Source organism: Lynx canadensis, chromosome B4 (genome assembly GCF_007474595.2).
Source record: "Lynx canadensis isolate LIC74 chromosome B4, mLynCan4.pri.v2, whole genome shotgun sequence".
Classification (NCBI taxonomy): domain Eukaryota; kingdom Metazoa; phylum Chordata; class Mammalia; order Carnivora; family Felidae; genus Lynx; species Lynx canadensis.
Window position 1 is genome coordinate 76,774,912 of NC_044309.1, and position 17,539 is coordinate 76,792,450.

General features: G+C 43.2%; 1 protein-coding gene across 4 annotated transcripts in view; it reads left to right on the forward strand.

Annotated features, from left to right (window-relative positions):
- The first annotated feature begins 2,613 nt into the window (after window positions 1-2,613).
- DIP2B (disco interacting protein 2 homolog B) overlaps window positions 2,614-17,539 on the forward strand; it is a 228,027-nt gene continuing 213,101 nt past the window's right edge. For 3 of the 4 annotated variants that reach the window (XM_030322585.1, XM_030322587.1, XM_030322588.1), the window contains exon 1: window positions 2,614-2,823. In XM_030322585.1, coding sequence (XP_030178445.1) covers window positions 2,724-2,823 — 100 coding nt within the window. In that variant the 5' untranslated portion in view covers window positions 2,614-2,723. The remainder of the gene's footprint in view (window positions 2,824-17,539) is intronic. The other variant, XM_030322586.1, reaches the window with a different exon arrangement.

A 17,539-nucleotide genomic window follows, 5' to 3' on the forward strand; every position in this document is an offset into this window, starting at 1 on the left:
CTAGCCTTAACTTGAGAATCTTGGCTTCCCCAAGCCAGCAAAGCTCCACCCCGTCATCCATGTCAATTTCAGTTGCAGTCAGAAAAGCTTCTTAGCAAAGACAAACTTACCCACCTGTCCTCCACTGGGACGTCTTCAGACAATTTTTCTTTTGTATGAATTTACTGAAAGCCACACCAACTTACTCCCCAAATCTTGAATTTTCCAGTTATTCCCGCTGCAAAACAGCCCCAATCCACATGTGGTGGCATAATAGTTCACTGGATGTTTTGCAACCGCACTCAATCATTTCACATTTTGCTCACTTGTAATACTCCATTTTTTGTTTTATTTTTATTTTTATTTTTATTTTTATTTTTATTTTTATTTTTTTTTTGGAGAGAGACAGAGTGAGTGTGAGTGGGGCGGTGGGGGAGCAAGGGAGAAAGAGAAACGTAAGCAGACTCCACACCCAGCATGGAGCCTGATGCGGGGCTTGATCTCACCACCCTGCGATCACGATCTGCACAGAAACCAAGAGTCAGATGCTTAACCTACTGAACCACCCAGGCGTCCCATAATACTCCATTTTTAGGTAGTAAATTGAGCATCACATGGGAAGCTTTTGGCTGTAAACAGCAGACTATGAAACTAAAACAGGCTTAAACCTATTTTCTCATGTAAGGAGAAGTCTAATATAGGTGGTTCCAGAATTCGTTATTTTAGCAGACCAATTCTGTCAAGTTCTAGGTGATGTCTCTGTGCTCCTCTTAGCTTTCCTCTTATGGTTGCAGGATGACTGCTGGCACCCTAAAGTGGACAACACCCAAAGACAGGAAGGAAGTGAAGGGGCATTTTCTCTTTGTGCATGTATCTGTCTCATCAAGAAGGGAGACCATCCACAGATGTTCCCCCTCCACTAGTTCCCCCAGGGGATCACACACACGCCAAGGAGGGCAGAAAAGTGTGTGTGTAGCATATTCAGCCTCAATAGGGTTGGTGTGGTCTAGTGACAAGGAAAGAGGGGGTAAGGGCTATTGGGAGGGTAAACAAGAACACCTGCTAAGATCTTTCTTGTGGTATTCTATTGTATAACGAACCACCCTGAGCTTAGAGGCGTAATAGGATAACCATTTTATTATGTTCGCAGGAAAGTTGGACAGGGCGTGACAGGCATGAGCTGTCTTTGCTCCACATTGTTTGGGACCTCAGCTGGGAAGACTCAAATGTCTAGGGGCTGGAGTCATCTGCAGGCTTCTTCATGTTGGGCTAGGACGATGATAAGGCTGGGCTGAGCTGGGGAGGTTGGGCAGAGCACCTCATGTGGTTTTCCATGTGGACAGCTGCCTGCATGGCTACTGAGTTCTCAGAGCACCCTGGGAGGGAGGATCTTCAGAGGGGTTCTCTGGAGAGGGAGAATTCCAAGAGAACCAGGGGAAGCTGCATGGCCTTCTAGAACCTAACTTCAGAATTTACATAGTATCACTTGTGCCATATTCTATTGGTCAAAGCTGTCAGAAGCCCTTTCAGATTCAGGGGAGCGAACCTGGACCTCACTTTTTGATGGGAGGAATGTCAACCAATTTGTAGACCTAAAAAAATTCTCAACAGTCCTACCTAAACCGGAGGACACACATATATATTCCTAAGATTCTCCTTACATTGTTGCAGTTAAAAGGAAATTTCCGTCTACTCCTCAATCAACCATGGTGTCACATTTCTTTTTTCAAGCTGAAATTCTTTTCTCAACTAAAAAATAATTTTCCTTTCAGCCCATAAATGGTACAATACTGTCTAGAAACTCCTACTGAATAGATGTTGTGGCCTTTTCTCTCAAAAGACCAATTCTGGATCAGTACAAAAGGGGCTGAAATCTCTCAAATTGTGAAGGGGAACTTTGGCATAAAAAATATATGTATAATACTATGATAGAACATGAATGAATGACTATTTAATCCGCTCCAGTATTTCCTGGTAAAAATACACAAATGTTTGGATCCTCCTTACATTGAATTAAATATTAATATTTTTGGAATATCTATTAAGTCAAACATTGAAGAGTATAAGAAGATAAGATTAAGTTCCCCACTTACAAGTAGTTAGAATTTCTAGGTAGAAGGAAGGAGATTCTCCATCCATTGCCTTAAATGCTAGAACTGAAAGAAACAGAGAGCTCCCGGGAAGTGGGACTGGGAAGTCCCAGTAAAAGAAAAGGCCGGTGATACAATTACAAAAAAAAAAAAAAAAAAGCGGCCTGAGTTCTGGTCCTCAAAAATGGGTAGATGTCAATCAGGGGGAAATGGAGGAGAGGACAAGACAAAGGCATACACTACTAAGAGAAGTGGAAAAGGTGAGGCTTGGGTCCTCTGAAAACTTGCTTATGAGCTCGTAAAAGGTAAACGCTACCCGCGTCCACGCTGACATCAACACCTCGAGCTCCTTTCGCCTAGGAGAGCTCCGGGTGGCGGGCTTGGACTCGTCGTTTTAGGAGATTCCCAGTAGAGGGCGCCGTAAGCCCGCGAGTCCTCTCTGACGCCTGGCTGCGGAGGCGGTGCGTCCTCGGTCCGGGGGCGGGGCCACAGCGATCACGTGACTTTTGCTCATGGCGGCGGCGGCGGCGGCGGCGGCAGCGGCGGAGCTCGGCGGCCGGAGCCGGATCCTGTAGCCCGGGTGTGGGCCCGCGTCAGTCCGTCCCTCCTTCGGCCCCCTCTCTTGTCTTCCGGAGTGTGGCTGGCGGAGCCCGGATGGCGGAGCGAGGCCTGGAGCCCGCGCCGGCCGCGGTGGCGGCGCTGCCGCCCGAAGTGCGGGCGCAACTGGCGGAGCTGGAGCTGGAGCTCTCGGAGGGTAGGAACCGGGCGGGGGGAGCGAGCGCCCGGGCGCCGCTGCGGATCGCGGCGACAGGGAGAGCAGGTCCCCGCCGCGCGCCCTGCTGGCCGTGCGGGCGAGATGGGAGGAGGGTGCCGGAAATCTGGCCCGTGCTCCGAAGGGTCGTCTTCCCTGCTCTCGCACCCCATGAAGTGGGTTTCCTGAGGCGTTCATTGTGTTCTCTGGGTAGGGGTTAAGCAGGGGCTTCGGGGAGAAGTCCTCCCCGGGCCCGGGCTGTTTCTGCACTCCCTGCCCCTCAAAACCCGAGACAAAGCTGCGCCCTCCCGCTTCTGCCCGGGCGTCTGGGCACGGTGGGGGTGGGGGTGAGGCTGAGGCTGATAGCAGGGTGGCTGACAGCTTTCGCCTGTCCTCTACCCTTTTCGAGGGGAGGGCCCCATGCCTGTTTCAGCTCCCCTCCCCCTTCCAGAAAAAGAGAAAGATACATGGGAAATCCGCAGCATTTCTTCTTCCTCCTTCTTTAACAATGCGAGATGCCTCCCCAGTGACAGGGGTGAGCTAGGAGCAGGGTGGGCCACTGAGGGTCCTAGGGAGATTGGAAGCAGTGGCATTAACCCAGAGAGAGACCCACTGTGCTGTTTTCACACCACCTTTGTCATAAGGGTTTTTTTTTTCCTGGTGCCTGTATTCGGGGTGAATTTTCCGCATCTGATCACCTTTTGGAGTCTTTGAAGAGAGAAGGAGGGTGACTACCGGTTACATGCAAATCCTGGCCGGCACCCTCTTTCTTCTGACAATGGGTCGGTGCAAGGAGGGTTGGATTTATTTTGAGAATTAAAAGAATGGAGTAAATCGAGCCACTGTTATTAGAGAAGTCCCTTGGACAACAATGAGAGAAACGTTGCTCTGTTGTGGGCATGTGATCAGGCTTCTTGTGCAGTTGTGATCAGTTCTCCATAAAGTTCCTGTTTTTATCAGGGGCTGACTCTGAAACAAAAGCAGCATTTTCTACAAGCTTGATGTCAGTACTGTGGTGGTGTTCTCAGAGTTGCATATTCTTACTGAGTTCCTTGCCAAAGGCCCTCTTTGCTGGCGTTTTTCAAGTGGATTAAATACTGTGGATTTGGAAGAGAAGAATGTGACAAGTTCCCAGGAGAGTTCGGACTTTTTGTTTACTTATCAAGACATTCTCTCCCCCAGCCCCCTCTCCCCCCCCATCCTTTACAATGAAAACCCAGAAGTGGATTTTGAACGTTGCAAATCCTGTTGGGCATACAAGGAAATAATTAATTTTTAATAACCCTGTTAGGTTTTCCCAATATATAGGGAGGTGCTGTTTTCATTTGCACTTAATTGCCAACATATTATTTTTCAATTAATCAGATAGGAAGGTGTTTTTTGCCCATCCCCAGAATCAGTGGTGGTGGATGAGTTGGTTTCTGTGACGTATTTAGAGCCTTACCATCGGTTCTGCCTCTCAAGATAACCTCATTCTTCTCCTATACTAAAATATTGTCATTAAATCTGTAATGATTTCCATTCAAATCTGACTTTTAAAACAGTTAACTTCATAGTAACAGATCAGCTATATTTGATTAGCCAGAAAAGGGAGCGCTTTGGCTGGTTGTTTGTGTCAGAATGAGATTAAAAATAGGAGTTGATTGCTTTTACACAGAGGGAAATCCTGGAAGCTCCTTATTCTTGGTATATCGGCTTCCAGCTGATTATTGTTTACTTCTCTGAATGTTTCTAGAAATGATTCCGAGGAACTGTTTCTAGGACTAACACTGATTAGCTCACCTTTCTCTGGTTTAGAAAGGTGTCAGACTCCTATAAACTGAATGTCAGGACAAGTTCCTGGTTTACTTTCTGATGCAGGATTGCTTTGGTTGACATATACTTAGTTTGAGTTAGTTTCGTGTAGATTTGTACCACGTTGTCCTGTATCTCTTTTAGCAATGGACAACTGGGAAAAATACAGTTGAAAAATCTTGGGCCTGCAGTATCAGCATCTTGGCCATCTGTCTTTTTCTCTTGCTTAAAAATACAGTACAGAGGACGCTTGACTAGAGAAATAGGTAGACATTTTTAGGGATTCAAGTGAAGTGAAAACAACCCACTATCCCCCAGATCTATAGCATGGGATATATTTGTGATGTCTGTAGTATATTTTGAATGAATCCTGCCTGTTTGTTTATTGTACATTTTCTCTACAGCTGCCGCTCTGACAAAAGTTTTTTTTTTTTTTTTCTTCTTTTTCTTTTTTCCTTTCGCAAAAATGTGCTTTTAACTGTGTGTTTGTCATGTGTTGCTGGTTTGGGGGAACTTATTCCGTGATTTTATTCTTTTTTTTAAACGTTCGGGCCATAGTTGGTCCTAATTATAGTGATAGCCTGAGCTGTATACTGTGAAAGAAATTTCTTTGTGCTTGTCTGTATTTTCGGCTGCAGGCTTTGGTCATAGCTCCGCCAACTCTGGGCCGAAATGCAGGTTTGTGCCTCTGTGGGCTGTTTGCCGCAGAGCGCGTTGCAGAGCCCAGGGCTGTGTCTGGTGCTTCAGTCAGGTCACCGTGGACTTAGCGGAGAAAGCTCCTCGAGAATCACTTAAAGTTGAAGTTACAAATAATCATGAGCTTCTCTGGAGATGAATTGAATAGGTAGGAGGTTTCTACAGGTATTCCCATGCTGGGTATTTTCTTCATGATCCACATATATTCTTGTTCCTGCCATATCTATTACATGTTTGACAATGAACTCTGTTGTCTGAACTTTATTCACATGTTTTACTCGAGTGTATGCATCTAAAGTAACACTAATGATGAGATTTATTTGTTGAAACCTGTCATACAAAATACACTGTATAATGATCCTGTGCATTATGTCATCTGGGCTTTGCTGCAACTTGGTGATTAGGTAGAATAGATAGATGTTATTACCACCTCTCTTACCTTTTCTTTTCCTTCCTTCTTTCTTTTCTGTTTTCACAGAAGGGAAAACTTCGAAAGGTTAAGAGGTTAAGTGTTTTGGCTAAAGTTGCTCACGTAATAAGCGCCATTATCCTAAGCTGCCATGTAATTATGGCATCTGTTACCATCGGATGATTTAAATATCTTTACTGTTAGGGCACACGCTGTTACCTCTCATTTTTACTCTAAGGAAATGCTATGTAACAGTTGTGTGCCACAGTTCTAAGTAGTCCCCTTGATTCTCTTTCTGAAATCTCTTCCTAGTCTGTCATTCACTTATTTGCTTCAACAGACATTTATTTTGTGCCTACCATGTGCTATGGATACAGAGGTGAGCAGGGCTCTGTGTCAGCTTTTAAAGAGCCCTGAATCTGGTAGGGATGTCACTTAAATACCAACCAAACAGTATATGAGACCACGATAGAGTTTTGTACAGAGGCTGCCTTCTAAGAAAAGAGGAAGCTATCTGCTTTGTTGTTGTGAAAAAGAAACAGCAGAGAACTATAAATATAAGATGGGATTGTGTGTCGAGACGGGTGTGATCTTGCCCGTGCAGTTCAGTCGTAAGTATGAAGGGAAGAGGGACATAAATCCCATACTTCTGTGGCTTGTCAGAAGGAGCTGAAGTCTTTCAGTGTCCAAAGATGACAGTTGGGAAAGTATTCAAGACAAAATAACACAGAAGGACTCCTGCCTTTTGTGACTTGAACACTTCTCTGAGCACAAACACAACAAATTCAGTCACATCCTCCCTTCTCCTAGTCCATCACTTATCTCTGGAGTCCTTAAAGCATGGTATAGGGCCCACCTTGAAGGTGGAGGGATAAGAGAGGGCCCCTTGCTAGGAGTTGAAGGGAATCCTCTTTAGGAGTGGGGAAGCAGTGGGGGAGTGGAAGAGGGAAAGGGGACGATGCTGGCTAGAGATCATATTTCACAAGTAGGCAAGTAAAATTAAGGGACCAGGAAACTGGGGAGTCCCTCCTGCTTTATCTACAATTGGGAAAGTGGTCCACTTTCCCCAAAATACGTAGCACAGTTGTGAATTCATAGGATGTCCGTTTATCAGAAAATTACATCTAAGTAGTTGTCCTACCTAATGCTCGGAGTATTAAGGAAAACAGGGGTGTGGATTTTTACATAACACAAACTGGGCATTATCTAAGTGGTTTCCCCAAAACTTGCATGTATATGTTTTTGGTGGGCTACATTCATCTTACGCTGGAACTCATCTTTAGGAATTGCAGTCAGAGCCTGTGGCACATTCCTTTGACAATCCTCACGGTGACACATTTTCTTTGAGGGTGGAGCTTCATTTTATAGGTTACTTGGAATCAAGTAGAGAAAAACTGGTGATGTTCTTTTGGAGTCCATTTCGGATCTTTTTTTTTTTTTTTAAACGTTTATTTCAGAGAGAGAGAGAGTGCGCACGCGCACGCAAGTGGGGGAGGAGCAGAGAGAGAGGGAGACACAGAATCTGAAGCAGGCTCCAGGCTCGGAGCTGTCAGCAAAGAGCCTGACATGGGGCTCGAACCCACGAACCATGAGATCATGACCTGAGCCAAAGTCAGGTGCTTAGCTGACTGAGACACCCAGGCGGCCCTATTCTTTTGGAGTCCAAACTAGGTGTGATCGAAAAAATTAGAGCGATTGTAAACTGACTTGAGTTGTGACTGTCAAAAAAGTAGAATGACGTAAACTGGTTTTGAGGGCAGTTCCAGAAGACAAGTGACAAATTGGTTGGTAGAATGAGTCACCTACTGTAAAGGAGAGTGCTTGTTTGGACACCCTCGTTCTGATGTGTTTTTTGAAAAATTATTCTTGTTTGACAGCCCCATAGCATCGGGCTGGAGTTTTGAATGAGAGAAATCGTCAACCCTTCACTTTCAGCCCAACCCCTGGTGGCTGCTTAGCACCTGTGTAAGGATTAGCACCTCAGGGGTGAAAGTTCGGATGATCAGCTAGAACGGGCCCTCACACTATATTTGTATCATGATTAGTACACTTCTCCATGGTCCTCTCTCAGGAATGCTCTTTGAAGAGCTCCTTCCTGCTTGCTTGCCCAATATATTTTCTAATATATTTCGATTGTTTTTCATTTCACCCCACTGTAAGCTCCTCCAGAGGTAATTCATATCTTAAACTTCTTTAAACAGCTTCCCAACTATTTCTTTCTTGTACTGTTTCTTGTAAATTTTGGCTCACTTCAATTTGATTTGAAGTGAGACATAAAGTCTTTGTCTTGGGGGTTTGACTTTGGTCTGAGGCAGGGTTGCGTAATCATTTGAGAAGCACAGATTTTGGCATCTGTTGGGCATGGGTCCAATTCCTGGCCTTCACTTACTAGTTCTGTGACCTTGGACAGACTTTGTCCCCTCCCTCATTTTAGTGTTTCCAGTTCTTAAAGGAATGACAATCTCATTGGAGTTGTAAGGTTTAAAATGAGCTGACTATAGTGCGTGGCATTCAGTGGTCACTTGGTATGTGTAATCTTTATTGTTTCTGATGGTGAATGGATGCATAGTGAGTGGCTGTTTTTAATATCTTGTGTTACTTAGCAGAATATGGTTCTGTAGGAAGTGATGACTGGAATCAATTTGTACACGTATTTTTTTAAAGTAAGACCTCACTCCACCATCAGTTGCTCCTGTCGGCACCCTCTACCCTTAGTTCAACACATGTTGGGTCACTGCAGACAGTTGACTGGGGCAAAAAAGAGTAGCTGGTTTGTTTCATACAGACATCTGGCGTGTGTACATTTCCAAGCCTGTAGGTTCTGGCAAATGGCTTTGAAATTTAAGCGTGGTTGCTGAGACTCAAGCATCTAACAGCTATGAAAAGGCACATGTGGGTCTCAGAGCCCTCAAATAGTTTTTGTCTCTTCCTTTTCTTAGTCCTCCGTTTGTCTTTAGTGAACAAAATCTTTCAGTTCCTCCTTCAAAAGTTTTCTTGGTCCTCTTTTTTTTTGAGTTGTGCTTACCACCAACCTTGTCTGGTCACCTATCTTTAGAGTCTGATTTTTGTCTCCCTTCAGCTCTAGATTGATCCTTTGTTTTTTAAAGATACTGCTTTTATCTAAAGTCATTGCTAAACCCAAGGCTTTTGGCTCTCATTTCTTTAAATTCTAAGTTTCCTAAAAGCAAGGATGGTCTCCTATATATCCTATTCCTAGAGTCTAATGTAGTGCTATCGTATACATCAAGTAGTGCCCTCTCTTTTCGTGATTGATCATAGCCTAGAGGCGTAAGTGAGAGTTTTTCATGTTTTTGTGTTTTTTAAAAAAATGTTTAATGTTTCTTTATTTTTGAGACACACACACACACACACACACACACACACACACACACACAGAGTGCGAGTGGGGGAGGGGAAGAGAGAGAGGCGGGAGACGCAGAATCTGAAAGCAGGCTCCAGGCTCTGAGCTGTCAGCACAGAGCTCAACGCAGGGCTTGAACTCATGAGCTGCAAGATCATGACCTGAGCCAAAAGTCAGATGCTTAACCAACTGAGCCATACAGGCACCCCATATATTTGTGTTTATAATGAGCAGTTTGCTTTCCCGTGTGGATGCTTGTCCATGAACAAGATCACTTCTGAAGGCCATTTCTTTGGAATTCCATTGCCAATCTCTTTGGATTCATGAGTTGGCTTCAGTGGACCTGGAAATGCTGAAATCATGTGTAGAATTTTGAACATGAGTCCTTATGCGTATCTTTTTGGGGAGCAGAGTTTATAGTTTTCATCAGTATCTTAAAGAGGGCTATGAAGCGGAGTTAAGAACTGTTCTTATTGGGGCATCTGGGTGGCCCAGTCAGGTAAGCATCTGACTCTTGATCTCAGCTCAGGTCATGATCTTGTGGTTCATGAGGTTGAGCCCAGGGCAGGCTCCAGAGCATGCTTGGGATTCTCTCTCCCTCTCTCTCTGCCCCTCCCCACTCTCAAAATGAATAAATAAACTTTAAAAAAAAAAAAAAGGACCATTCTCATTAGCTTGTGAGGAAAGCCAAACTCCCTCCACTTCCCTCCTCAGTACTCAAAGCCTTATCTATATCAGTTCCCACCCTTATCCCCTTTCCTTCTTTTCTCAGAGGAAGAAATATCCCCTTTCCTGTTCTACGGTGTATCCCTCTGACTGTATTCTCAGTCCCATCGCTTCTCTGTGATCTTGGCATCTTACTCCATTGATTGATCTGTTCATTCATAGTCTTCATTCATAGTCTTTTTTGTCTTTGTCTCTCTCTCATCTTCAGCCTCTCACTTAACACTTGGTTCTCAGTTCCTTCCCTTCAGCCTATAAATATGCTGAAATTTCTCCCAGTTTAAAAAAAGCAGCTTCCCACAATCGTGTATTGGAACTGTTTACTCTTATGTGCATGCATTCTCTCCCTCTCATAGCTCCTAGAAGGTGTGGCTTACATTTCCTCTCCTTTCTTTGTTTCCTTTGCTCATTCCTTCATCCATTGCTTCTGCTTATCAAGCCTCTGAAACAACAGTCTCCAAGGGCACCGATGACTTCTAATTTCAGACTGAAAAGTACCCACTGGACACAGTATCTTTCCCTGCAGCATTCAATATGGTGAACAGTTATTTTTATAAAACTCTCTCCTTCCTTACCTTTTACGGCATCATTTCCTTCCGGCTCCCTAACTGTTCCTTCTTATGCTGTCTCTTGAGCTTCTGTTTCTCTTATCCGTCTGATATGGGTGTTCCTGCTATCAGTCATTAGCCTTCATCTCACTTCACATAAACTTGCTGAGTAATCTCATCCATGCCCAGGGCTTTAGCTCTCTTGGCTGTGAGATGGCTCTCTGGTCTGTATCTCTAGGCCTGACTTCAAGCACTCTGCTCCAACATCCCACTGGTTCCCCCAGACAGCTGTAACTTAGTGAGTCCGCAACTGTTCTCCTTATTTCAGCCTACTTCACAAAACCCTGCTTCAGAATGTCCATTTACTTGGGTCAAAAATTTGAGGGTCATCCTTAACTTCTAATGGATCACTAAATCCTGTCAGTTCTTGTTCCTCCCCTCCATTGACCTCGTTTTGGTCTTTGTTCGGGCTCTTATCACCTCTTGCTGAGATTGTTGTAGTAGTCTCGTAAGTCATCCACCTGCCTCCAGACCCTTCTCCCTCCAGTCTGTCTTTCTCTATTCTGTGATGGAATGATCATTCTGAAACACCGATCTAATCATGTCCTTGTCCCTGTTTAAGATTTTTCATTGGTTTGACCCATGACCCACCCACGGGATAAAATCCAAGCATCCTTTGTGTACCAAGATCTGCTTGCCTTTGTAGCCTCATTTCCTGCGCCTTTCGTGATTTTCTCCCCTCTCTAGCCATGCATGCCTAGCTACTTGAGCTACCCTGAATGCACTGGGTTTTTTCATTTCCATGCCTTTGTACACGTTCACTTTCTCTTAGAAATGCCCACTCTGGCATGTTCTTCCCCTTTTATGCCTGGTTTACTTCTTTTCCACTCAATTTCTTATAAGAAGCCAGCTTTTCTTAAGCGCTCTTAAGAAGTTAAGATCTCTGTGTAAGTAGCCATCAATTATCGAGTGCTTATTATGTAACAGGCCCTGTGCTTAGCTCTTTATATACCCTAGCTGGCTGGTAAGTAGCTGCTGAATAAATAGCTCTTCTTACCATAACGAGAGAACTGAGATAGCTTTTAAAAAGCACCTGAAATGGAGAGGAATACAGTGTGTACCAGACCTGGTCCCATAACCTGATCTTTCCCTTTCTCACTACCAGTGACAGTATCATTCTGAAACAAATGGCAAAGAGATCAGAACAGTGGATTTAACGGGGCATCTGGATGGCTCAGTCGATTGAGTGTCCGACTTCGGCTAGGTCATGATCTCACAGTTTGTGAGTTCGAGCTCCATGTTGGGCTCTGTGCTGACAGCTCAGAGCCTGGAGCCTGCATTGGATTCTGTCTCCCTCTCTCTCTGCCCCTCCCCTGCTCATGCTCAGTCTCTCTCACTCTCAAAAATAAATAAACATTTAAAAATTTTTTTTTTCAACATTTTTAATTTATTTTTGGGACAGAGAGAGACAGAGCATGAACGGGGGGAGGGGCAGAGAGAGAGGGAGACACAGAATCGGAAACAGGCTCCAGGCTCCGAGCCATCAGCCCAGAGCCCGACACGGGGCTCGAACTCACGGACCGCGAGATCATGACCTGGCTGAAGTCGGACGCTTTACCGACTGCGCCACCCAGGCGCCCCTAAATAAACATTTTAAAAAACCAAACAGGGGCGCCTGGGTGGCTCAGTTGGTTAAGCGGCCGGCTTCGGCTCAGGTCATGATCTTGCGGTCCGTGGGTTCGAGCCCCGCGTTGGGCTCTGTGCTGACAGCTTGGAGCTTGGAGCCTGTTTCAGGTTCTGTGTCCCCCTCTCTCTGACCCTCCCCCATTCATGCTCTGTCTCTCTCTGTCTCAAAAATAAATAAACGTTAAAAAAAATTTTTTTTTAAAAACCAAACGGTGGACTCAATGGTCATTTAGAATTGGGTTAGGTCTTGTGTTTGCCATTTATTGTGTGATCTCAGACAGGTCTTAGAAATGTGCTTCTAATCTAAAACTGCTGAAGATAGGTGTGTGATTTCCGTTTTGTGGAGACTTGTTAAAGAACGTGAAGCCTGAGAGTACAGTGTGCTGGGATGGGAACCCAAGTCTGCTTGGCTCCAAACTCCATGGGTTTCCACACTGCCATCTGCCTCTGTCTCCCTGAATCATGTTTCAAATCATTTCAGCAAAATTCTTTTCCATCCTAACTATTGGGCTCTAGTTTTCTTAGGATGCAGCTTCTGTCTGTGGAGTTTTGGAGGTGGGGCTGCCTGGAGAGGAAAGAATGGGAATGTTCTGTCCTATTTTCTTTTTCTTTTTTTTTTTTTTTTAATGTTTATTTATTTATTTTGAGAGAGAGAAAGAGAGAGAATCCCAAGCAGGCTCCATGCTGCCAGCACAGAGCCTGACGTGGGGCTCAATCTCATGAACCGTGAGATCATGACCTGAGCCGAAATCAAGGGTCAGACGCTCAACCGATTGAGCCACCCAGGCGCCCCTGTTCTGTCCTATTTTCAGAGAAGAGATGTGAAATTAATTTTTCTTCCTTGAATTGAGATGATGATGATGAGAAGCTGAAAGGGGGAAATGCAAGAGGAAAATATTTTGGATGCTACACAGGACAGTCCTAAATGAAGATCCACGGGTCTGTTGTCTTTGAAAGGTCCTTGGTTTGCACTGATCTTGAGCTTCTAGACTGTAGAGAGGATTGTGGTTTACATTCTTGTTCAGAAAGTGTTTTTAGTGTTTTGTTTTTTTCTTAGGGTATTTAATGTTCAAATTTAAAGTCAACATAGAAGTTAATGCAGGTACTTCTGTGATGTGTACTTTATTTATTTATTTATTTATTTATTTATTTATTTATTTTGAGAGAGAGCATGTGCATGCGCAGTGGAGGGGCAGAGAGAGAGGGAGAGAGAATCTTAGGCAGGCCCCATGCCCAGTGCAGAGTGCAACTCGGGGCTTGATCCCATGACCTTGAGATCATGACCTGAGCCGAAATCGAGAGTTGGATGCTTAATGGACTGAGCCACCCAGGTGCCCCTGTAAATGACATGTACTTCAATTGATTATTTTCTTGGAGTTATTTCTTGTTTTGTGAAGGAATAGTGCTCTAATATCTCTTTATTTTTAGAGCATTATTGCTTTCATGGATGAATTAAAGCTTCTTAGGGTTTTTCTTTCTTCTCTCTGTCTCCTTTTTTTTCTGAAGAACCTTGGATCCTGTTGTTTCAAGTTACTCATAGCCTGGAACTTGTGGGTTTTAACTCAGGTCAGGCATGCTTGCGTTACAGTGCTGACCAGTCTTGTCACTGAATCTCCTTTTAAAAAATCAACCCCGCAGGAATTACTAGGTAGAAACTTCTGATAGTTTTTTGTTTAGTAAATCTGTGACTGAGGCAAACAGGTTGTCTTACATTTTTTTTAATTGAGGTAAGGTTTCACATACAACATTATATTAGTTTCAGGTGTACAACATAACACTTGGATATTTGTGTATATTGTAAAATGATCATAATAACTATAATAATTTTCATCACCATATGTAGTTACAAAATTTTTTTTCTGTCTGAAAATCTTAAAGAGTTGCCATTCTTTATTGGATTTTTCTCTGGTCTGGAGAAACTTTCATTTTTAAATTAAACATGTAGAAAAAGCATTGGTATGAATTTTTCTCCCATAGTTCTTTGCTTGTTTTTTTTTTCAAGGACCAAGGGAAGTACTGGAAGATGAACTTCCTGTTCAAAAAACCACCTACCTCATTTGTTGGTTCTCTAAGCTCTGATTGCTAACATTACCCCTGTATTATAGCTATTTTTCAGATGATCTCAAACATAGAAGTTATTTGCATACATATTCTCACCTCCCTTTGTAAGCTGTTTGAGGACAGCATGTGACATCCTTCAGCATAAGTGCTTTTCAATACTTATTCAACCAGTGAATGAGTCTAGACCCTGTCATCAGCCTCCCTGTCTATTCTTATTTTTTACTAGTCTCCACCGGAGTCTTCTATTATAGTCAGACTGGTTTCCTCACCCTTTTTCCTGACAGGCTCATTCTTTTCTTTCTGCCTTTGCAGTGACTCCTTTCTTTGTCAGGACTGCCTTCTTTCCTATTAAAATTTCCCCATATTCTAGGGTCTGGCTAATGTTCCCTTGGTCATGAAGCCAGCTGACTGGTTTAGTTCATATTAATCTCTTCTATTTTTAGACCATCGTATGCGGTAACAGAGTTTAACACCTAACTGACCACTATTATTTGTTTCAATTATTTTGCCCCCTCATTTGGACTTTTGTGAGTGTAATGGCAAGGTCTTCTACCTTTTGGAACTCATATAAAGTGCTCAGCATGTCAATATATCAGTAAAGGTGTGCTGGACACATTTATTTATAAGACCTATTGAAAGGATGAGAGATGCAAGGAAGGCAAATTGCCTTCTTTCAGGGAGCTTTCAATCTAGTAACTTCCCAACAAATAGCTGTTTGGGCTTAAACAATATTAATGTTAATTTAAGTAATTGTTTTTTAAGCACGTAGAAGCATTTTTGTTTTCTGCTTGAATGATGACATAGCATTTAAAAGGGTCCCATTTGAAATGATTCTGGGAAGATGGCAGCTTTAGCACATCTCTACTGCCCTCTTTTTATAAACCCAGTTTAAATTTGAGAGCTTAGAACAAGAACGCCAAGAGTTAGAGTGGGAACTTACGAAGGCAGAGGACTCAGAGACTAGATCCAGGAAACCTAAGATGCATACAATAAAATTTTAGAAGGAGAAATAAGTAATAGAAGAAAAATGCCCTGAGCTGAGAAAAGATTGCAAATTGAAAAAGACTGCAGATTTGAATGAGTGTGCTGTGTTCCAGGCAAGACTGATGAGGAATGGCATAAACCTAGGCATCTCCTGATAGAATTCCTGAATTCACTGATAAAGAAAAAGACATCCTATGAGCTCCTAGGTAGAAAGATGAAGTTAAAACAGCAACAACAAGAAAACAGACTGTTCTCATTTGCAATACTGCAACTTTGATGATGGTGTGAGAAACATCCACAAACTATTGAGAAAAGAGGTCTCTACTCCAAGAATCCTGTATGCAGAATAGATATGTACCCTTTGGGGAAAAGAAAGCTCTGTGAGTGTGCAAAGATTCAGAGATTGTATCACCCACAGGCTCCAATCTAAGCAGTGTACCCTAATGAAACAGATAATGTGAAACAGAGACCCCAAGATTGGAGGAAGAAAGGGAACAGTGATGGATAATGGACTTTGACATAAGGGTATATATGTTATATATATATATAATTACATTCATAGCAAGTGACAAAGAATGTGTAATATAAATGCTAAGTAAGAATTTTTGAAACAGAAGAGACCTATTACAGCAGAAAACCTGGTTGTCTGAATGAAATAGACTAGGGGTGCCTGGATGGCTCCGTCAGTTAAGCATCTGATTCTTGATTTCAACTCAGGTCATGGTCTCATGGTCGTGGGATGGAGCCCCGCATCGAGCTCTGTGCTGAGTGTGGAGCCTGCTTGGGATTCTCTCTCACCCTCTCTCTCTGCTCCTTTCCTGCTCACGCTACATGTCCACACTGCATGCAGTGCTCTCTCTCTCTTTCAAAATAAATAAATAAACATTAAAAAAAATAGTCTAAATGATTTCAGCAAAACTCAGACGTTGTGGATCAGGGTAGTATGGGGATGGGTGGGGTGTAATAGCATTCTTTGCTATCATTGGGATGTTGGCAGGGGTAAGTATGGGAATGAACTGCCTTGGTGAGGAGAAAAAGGCTCTGTAATAGTATTAAAAAATTTTTCAAATACTTCAGGGTAAATATCACAAAAAAGGCACAGGATCCATGTGAAGAAAATTATAAACTCTCAAGGATGTAAAAGCAAGATCTGAAAAAATGTAAATATATAACATATTCCCAGATGGGAGGACTAAATATATATAAAATTAACAGAAATTCATTACAGCTTCAGTGGAGAGTTCTTTGGGTAGTGGGGAATTAGATAATGATCTCAGTGTGCATATAGTAGAATAAATGTTTTGGAATAGCCAAGCAAATTTAGAAACAAAATAGTGAGGTGGTCCTTGCTTTACCATGTATTAAAGCAGAGTCTAAAATCACTATGCTCTAAGCAGGATGGTATTAGCATTTGAATAAAGACGAATGAACAGAATAAAGTGCCCAAGTCCTTGTATATGTAGGAAAAATAATTCTAAAAACATGAAAGTTTCATGAGCTTAGACCACTTGTCTTCTCAAATTCTCAGATTAGCAAAGATCTTAAAATAAGCTGGCTGGGACTCCATAGGACATCAGAAATACTGAACTTCTTTAAAAAAATGATTTTTAAACGTTTATTTATCTTAGAGAGAGAGGCATGAGCAGGAGAGGGGCAGAGAGAGAGGGAGGCACAGAACTCAAGGCAGGCTCCAGGCTCCATGGTGTCAGCACAGAGCCTGACATGGGGCTCAAACTCAGGAACTGTGAGATCATAACCTGAGCCGAAGTCAGATTCTCTACTGACTGAGCCACCCAGGAGCCCCAGAAATACTGAACTTCTTGATGTTCTATTTATGCTGCCAAGAGGAGCACACTGGAACCAGAAACAAAAGACCTTTCCTCTTGCAGTGTCTGTAGACCAGCTACAGACTAGCTTAACGTTCAGGCATCAGGCAAAAGAAAATTATTTAAAGGGTCCATCTTAATTTTCACAGAACAGGCAATGAAGGGTAGATTGGGAGCTGAGAAGCAATAAATTGAAAGCTGACATACCCTTGATTCTTCTTTTTCTTTCAGTCCAACTCTCCATATGTAGTTCCTCTGTAGTTTTTTTCATTTTTTATTTTTTTCATTTTTCATTTTTGAGAGAGAGGGAAAGACAGAGTGTGAGTGGGGGAGGGGCAGATAGAGAGTGAGACACAGAATCCAAAGCAGGCTCCAGGCTCTGAGCTGTCAGCAGAGTCTGACATGGGGCTGGAACCCATGAACTGTAAGACCATGACATGAGCCGAAGTTGGACACTTGATTGACTGAGCCACCCAGGCGCCCCAGTTTTTTTGGTACCACCTTGAAAAGTATCCTTAGTCTGTTTCTCTCTAACACTGTTCACTGCTAATCATTGCCTGGCCTGTTCATCTCTGGCTCTGGCTTGGCTAGCTCCTTCCTAGTATCCTTGCTGTCTTCTCTGTCACTGATT